Source organism: Lissotriton vulgaris, chromosome 6 (assembly GCF_964263255.1).
Source record: "Lissotriton vulgaris chromosome 6, aLisVul1.2, whole genome shotgun sequence".
In the NCBI taxonomy this organism is placed as follows: Eukaryota; Metazoa; Chordata; class Amphibia; order Caudata; family Salamandridae; genus Lissotriton; species Lissotriton vulgaris.
Genome location: NC_141694.1, coordinates 404,953,588 through 404,960,801, shown reverse-complemented (window position 1 = coordinate 404,960,801; position 7,214 = coordinate 404,953,588). Strand labels below are relative to the sequence as shown.

Genomic DNA, 7,214 nt, shown 5'->3' with positions numbered 1-7,214 from the left:
GGCAAAGCCTCCTGTCCTGAAGATTCTTCTTAAACAAGTTCTGCCCTGAGAGGTGGGGAGTGCTTGGGATCTGCGTGGACTGATGTGCATGGTGCATGAGGGAAAGGAGTAGCTGCGAAGCGCGGCCTGTTGTGCAGAGCGCTTGAGTGACGTCAGTGCCTGTAAAGTGCGACCTGTTCCAGTGATCGCACTAGTAATGGGAGTGGTGTATGGTGTGTGTGTGTGTGGCACCCTGTACTGGCTACTCTAGTGATCTTGCATAATCAATCGAGCATTGCATTAGCTGTACATTATGTGTACAGTAGGCCCTATGAAAAAGCTGTGTATTACTTGTCATGCTGTTGACTGAAAGGGATGGCTAAAAGTAACTCCCTCTTGCGAGTTCGACTGGTTCAGTACATGACACGCCTTCATAGAGAACTGGACACCTGAATCCGCCCATGACGAGCAGCAGCAGACAAGCTCTTGTCCAGCTGTGGCTCTTGCACATGAAACTGAATGCAAGAAAGGGTTCCTTCATGTGCATGGTTTGACATTTATTAAGTGTGTGCATAGCTTGCCTCCTTCATTTTTTCTCTCTCTGCTGGGCCCTAATGAGTGATACAAGAATTGGGCTACTTCTTGTTGCATTAATTCAATCTCTTACTACTTCTGACGTTCCATTCCGTTTCCAGAGCATTGTAACAATGAGGGGGCTGCTACTGGGATCTTGCCTCGTGTTTGGTGGTCAATAACATTAACCATGTTTTGAAGGGTGACTTTAAGGCTCCAAGCAACTTGAAAGGGAATATTCAGTTTAATCAGAATACATCATCAATCCATTGGTGAAGGCAAAGGTGATCAGATTCAGAACTCAATTGATCACCGTGGAGAGAGAAAGACTTTTGCATATTGCTTGCAAAATATTGCCAAACTGTGACTGCTCTACGAAGAATGCATTTGCATTTGTCTGCAAAACTCAAACATTAGCGCTTTACATACAGTACAAGCGAAATGTATGTGAATTGGTTTTTAGTCCTTAAATTAGATCTGCATCCAGTTCTCAGAATGTTTTTATTAATAGTTATATATTTAAAAATGTCATATTGGTATAGCCAGCTGGTCTGGGTAGAGAAACCATAGCTACCAAGGTTTCGTATTGCTATGTGTGACATGTTCAAAATTTCAGTGTAATTATGATTGCCATTTCTCCACTCCTTCTGCATAGCTGCCAAGGTTTCAGATTGCTATGTGTGACATTTTTATAATTTAAGTGTAATTATGAATGACATTTCAACAACTATGAGTGACACTTTCTTGTGCGCAAAATCAAGCCATGAGGAGGGAAAATGTATGGATGTGTATATATATATATGTGTGTGTTTATGTGTATATATGTATGTGTGTATATATATGTGTGTGTGTGTGTATATATATATATATATATATATGTATATATATATATATATGTATATATATGTATATATATGTATATATATGTATATATATGTATATATATGTATATATATATATATATGTGTGTGTGTGTGTGTGTGTGTGTGTGTGTGTATATATATATATATATATATATATATATATATATATATATATATATATATATATACACACACAGAAACTCCTGACTGCCTAGAGCTCGGCGGAGAGTCCTCAGGTGTAGACCTCTTTAAACTCCCTTCACAAGTCACGGACCAGTACACAGAATTAAGGTGCAAGGTTTTAATCTGCCATTATCAGACAGGTGTTTTCCATGACATGTTTCATTCCTCAAAGGAGCATGGTCACATGGGATATTTATATAGAAATTACACCCATTTGAGCAAATGTGTGTGAATGGGACACGTCTCGGTTAAAACATTGACATGGCAAAAGGTAAACAAAATGCTGGAGAGTGGCTGGATTGTGTGGGGAGGTGCAGATAAGTTTAGCCTAATGAATGCTAATAATGAAGCGCAGGGGCACGTGCCTATTTGCCTAAACTGGAATCCCAGGTAAGTATTTGGTCCTTTTTCCTAGTGGAGTATCTGGGCCAGTCCCATTCATTTTTTGTAATTCTTAGAGCCTTTGCTAACCATCTTGTCTTCAATTACAGGTTTGCAGTCTGTAAGGTATTTGTGTTTGAATGGTCAGGCGTGAGGACCCACAAAGACAAGGTAATTCTGTTTATGTTCCACGTTGCATTTGGGGGGGTGCTTGGTAAATAGATTCACAATCTGCACCCCTTTTCTTATACAGGTTTCTGAGACTGTGCTACAAATACAGCTGTACGGGCAGACGTGAGTACAGGCAGAACAGGTAATTGTTTGGTAAAGTTAAACTGTGGTGCATCTTGTGCATTGTAGTATAACCACATACCTTATCCATGTTTTCTTCTGTTGTAGGTTTCACAGACAGTCCCCCACACATTTGACCGGGCAGACGTGAGTACAGGCAGAGCAGGTAATTGTTTGGTAAAGTTAAACTGTGGTGCATCTTGTGCATTGTAGTATAACCACATACCTTATCCATGTTTTCTTCTGTTGTAGGTTTCACAGACAGTCCCCCACACATTTGACCGGGCAGACGTGAGTACAGGCAGAGCAGGTAATTGTTTGGTAAAGTTAAACTGTGGTGCATCTTGTGCATTGTAGTATAACCACATACCTTATCCATGTTTTCTTCTGTTGTAGGTTTCACAGACAGTACCCCACACATTTGACCGGGCAGACGTGAGTACAGGCAGAGCAGGTAATTGTTTGGTAAAGTTAAACTGTGGTGCATCTTGTGCATTGTAGGAAGAAATGTTGCCTTGTCTTCAAGGAAGAGTGGATGAAAGAAATTGTGGAGGCTGAGACACAGAAATCACGAAGCAAGGTTCGCGTGCAACTTGGGGAACTATTTCAATACAGTCCAGACGTGGGCTTAATTTGCAAAGCATGTGCAGAAGCCAAGATTGTTGGGGACTTTTCCACAGGGAAGAAATGGAGTGATGGCTGGAAACTGGATTACCTGAAACGCCATCTAATTAGCAAAGTTCACGAGTCTGCCATGGTGATATTGAGAAACAGAAGTGCTGCTGCCAGGTTTGGTTTTGGAGTGCGGGCAATGCTGACAGAAACTGCCACTGACAAAGCAAATAGGATGGAAGTAGTTGAACGACACAGATCCCTGCCTGAGGAGATAAAGATTCTCATCAACAATGTGTTGCTGGCAGTCAAGATGAATACTTCCATGTTATCTGTACAAGACATCCATGACCATCTAGCTTTGTATGTGAAGATACCAGACAGCTGGAGGAGCAAGAACTATGCCTTTGAGTTCCTTGAGGCCATCAATAGCGTGATACACAGTGAAGGGATGGCAGAACTTCGTAACGCTTTGTATCACACATTGATAATTGATGAGAGCACCGATATTTCTGTTACAAAAATGCTCATTTTGTACTTCAAGTACCGACCTGTAACCTCAACAGAGCACAAAACACAGTTTGGGGGCATAGTGAAGCTGACTAGTTGTAATGCTGAGGCCATCACTACTGCTGTGAAGGAATTCTACACTGCCAATGAACTGGACCTCATGAAAATGGTCATGTTCACATCCGATGGTGCGTCTGTGATGCTGGGTAAAAATAATGGTGTTGCTACTCGCCTTAAACAATCTATTCCCCATCTAGTTGAGCAGCATTGTGTCGCTCATCGAGAAGATTTGGGAGTTGATGATGCCTGGAAGAGGGTTCCAATGATTAAAGAGATGGAGACATTATTGAGGACTGTCTACACTGTGTTCTCCAGATCACCTGCAAAGAAGTCCAAGCTAGATGAAATGGCATTAGTCACTGACTGTGAAGTGGTCTCTTTTCGACCATTGAATGAAGTCCGGTGGCTTTCGAGGCATTTTGCAGTTGGAGCACTAATTCGGAATTACGAGGCTGTTCTTAAGTACTTTGAGCATGAGAAAGTTGAAGAGAATGATCCAGTTGCTAAATATTGTTACAAAAAGCTATCTGACTCAAACTACCATATTTCCCTTGCAGTACTTAATGACATTCTGAGTGAATTTGCATCATTGTGCAAAGTGTTCCAAAAAAGTTCTTTGACTACTGTTGAAGCTGTACAGTATGCAAGAGCAAAGATTGGCCAAATTAAGGAACAGTATTTGGGGGATACTGTCTTTTGGAGCAGCAATGTAAGAGAGATGATGGTGTTGTACAAGGAAAGGCAACAATTTGACAGTGGGCCTATTCTGTCTTTTGTTTCCCTTCTTTGTGAGCACATGCAAAAAAGGTTCCCTGAGGATGAACTGAAAGAATGGGCAAGTTTTGAAATCCAGGCAATGTCAACACAGTCACATTTTGATTTTGGGACTGAGAATATACTAAGACTTGTTGAAAAGTATAAAAATGTCTTGGTCCTGGGTGATTGTGAAACACCAGAAGATGTTGTTCGACAATACAGAGACTATAAATATGTGGTGGCAGAACATGTAAAGGGTGGTTTATTTTCCACATTTCAAGACATGGTGAATTTCACTGTACGCAATGCTGCTCAATATAGTGTGGTGTCTCAGCTAGTTGATGTCTGTGCAACATTTCAAGCATCTAGTGCAGATTGTGAACGAGGATTCAGCCTCATGAATACTATCAAGAGCAAATTGAGGAATAGACTAGAGCAGAAGCATTTGGATATGCTGATGAGGACAAAGGCCTACCTCCTGAATGGGAAAGTTGACCTTGATAAAGTTTATCTGCACTGGAAAAATGGCAAGGATCGCCGTGAGAAGCAAGCCTGTCACCCATCTAGTGATGCCACTTGACTTGTCTGAACATCCTTCTCCCACAGTCCATCTTTGCATGTGTCTGAGTTTTACAAACTATCCCTGGCGGGATAGCCCAACATTACTCAGTAACTTTCACATCAAATTGTAAATGTTATGTAATTTTGCAACTTATTGTGTATATGTGATATTGTATAGGCTCTCAACATTTCCCCACCCAATGAACAGTGCTCAAGTTAAAAATATATAGTAAAATCTTATGATGGTACCACCTTTTGGAGTCTTGTGCTTTTCTAAACCTTAAGTGTACTTGCCTGTGCTTTTCTAAACCTTAAGTTTACTTGCCTGTGTAACCAATCAATGTCGTCGTTATCCAATATGCAAAAGCTTAACGTGGAGCTGTTTGTGTGAAAATGCACCATCTTTTCACTTTTTTAAGCCAACGTTTGGAGTGACATTTGGCGCTGCACACGCGCGTGGTCTGGTTCTTGGCGCACATAGCCATGATTGCAGCACACAGAGACCCTCCACTGCCGCACACAGAGGAAAAAAATTAGAGGGAACATTGCTTGTAACTTTATATTGGGACAAGATAGAGAAATGGAGTTTAGGTTTAACTTTTAGTAAAGGTAGTTTTTAAATTATGTTTGAAAATGACACTTTTAGAAAGAGGGTATTTTCTTGATTGACTCTCCTGTGTGCCTCTGCCTGTTTGTGTATTCACTAGGGGGTTGAGGTGTTTTCTGCCTTGCCTGGATGGCTCATAGCCAGGCTGAATAGATTGTTCTCCATTTAGAGTGGAGGGAGGAGTTTTCACTAACACCTGAATAGGCTGGGATTGCTCTGCAAAGTGATGTCTCCACCTACTGTAGTGAAGCTGAACCAGAGAGCACAGAATTGGTTTTCACTGAACTCTGATACTTTCTGCCTATACCATCAAAGGGAAAAGTAGCATAAACATTGTTGCACTGACCCCAACACTTTAGGACTCATTTGGACTAAGGAGCCTGCCAAGAAGAATAGCTGGAGAGCTATGAGGAGGAACTACCTTTTCCTTTTTTAACAATGCATTTTATTGAATTTTCAACATGCCACAAGGGTGAGCCCAGCAAGCAAAGTCCAATCAGAATGCCGAATGGAGAGGCCCCAGGTACCGTAAGGAACTACCTTTTAGCTGTGTGCTTTGCTGTGCAGGCATGCAGTGACTGATTCTGTCTTGGGCAATAGGAGGACTGGACTTCACTTTTTGCAACTAATTTTTCTGAGTTTGTCAATGGGTTTGAGGGAGAGCTTTCCCCCTGTTCAAGAAGTCTCAGTAACAGAAAATACTTCAAGACAATCTACTATCAGCACTAGGAACCGTTTTTTTTGTGCTGCAACCGAAGAAAAAGCAACCCTGGTCTCACTGACAAAACCCCCAAATTCGCCACTGAGCCACTGTGCAGTAACCTGATGGCACTGTACTTGCTTCACATCACCGCCCTGGTGTTCCTGACAATGATGCTCCATGCCGACATCAATGGTGCTGTCTTCACCATGGCCTGGGGCACCGCCCATAAGTTACTTGATGCGCTGCTCCGTCTCACACTGCAGCTTTGGCCCATTGAGGCCGGCACTGACGCCAGATCGTTTACTGGCAACAGCGCTTAAAGAACACCGCTGATGCTGCTTAAACCATGACCTGGCAGCACCATGACAAGCACTGCCCCACTTTGCACCACAGTCTTGGTCTCACCAATACCGCTGGATGCCATCACCAAGCTGCTGCCTTCACTGAGACCTGAGGGTACCGCACGCTGCACTATTCCACTTCACACCGTATCCCCAATGTCTCCCAACGCTGGTGCTCCTGACTTTAACATCACAGAGTTTGATCTGCAACATGTGCAACTTTAAGGGCTCAACGGCTCCTGCATCGACCTCCGATGCCGATGGCACATCTTGGGATCTCATCGCTGGGTTCACGACGGCCTGCATTTCCAAGGTACTCTTTGCAGACTCTGTAGTTTGTTTGCGATGCCACAGTCAGCCTGAACTGTTGGATTTGTTTGTTCACAATGCTGTGATAGCCCTGAACGGAGCTATCAACTTCAAGAAATTGTATTTTAAGTCTATTTTGCAATATGAGTATTTTGTTTAAGCTGTGTTGGATTTTTATCTTTTTGAAGTTATTTTACACAGATGCATATTGGATATTTTTCTAAAAGTAGTGTGGTGTCCTTTTGCAGTGTTTTACTGTATTACTGTTTGTTATGTTTAAATGCATTACATGTTGCCTCTGAGGCAAGCCTGACTACTCATGGCAAGCTACAAAGGGAGTGAGGAGGTTTTTTTTTAGAAGTTTACTCCCCTTACCCCGACTAGAGGGAAGGGTTCCTACAATGAAAAGGTGCATACCTCTGCCAACTAGAAACATCCATTTCTTACAGTTTGGGAATTCTTCAGATCTCCAGATACTGGGGGAG

The 7,214-nt window shown here is 42.2% G+C and overlaps 1 protein-coding gene across 1 annotated transcript; it reads left to right on the top strand.

Annotated features, from left to right (window-relative positions):
• The first annotated feature begins 2,778 nt into the window (after positions 1-2,778).
• Positions 2,779-4,788, top strand: LOC147707380 (zinc finger protein 862-like). Its single transcript, XM_086925206.1, has one exon. The coding sequence runs from the start codon at positions 2,806-2,808 to the stop codon at positions 4,786-4,788; it is 1,983 nt and encodes a 660-aa protein (XP_086781332.1). The 5' UTR covers positions 2,779-2,805.
• The last annotated feature ends 2,426 nt before the right edge of the window (positions 4,789-7,214 follow it).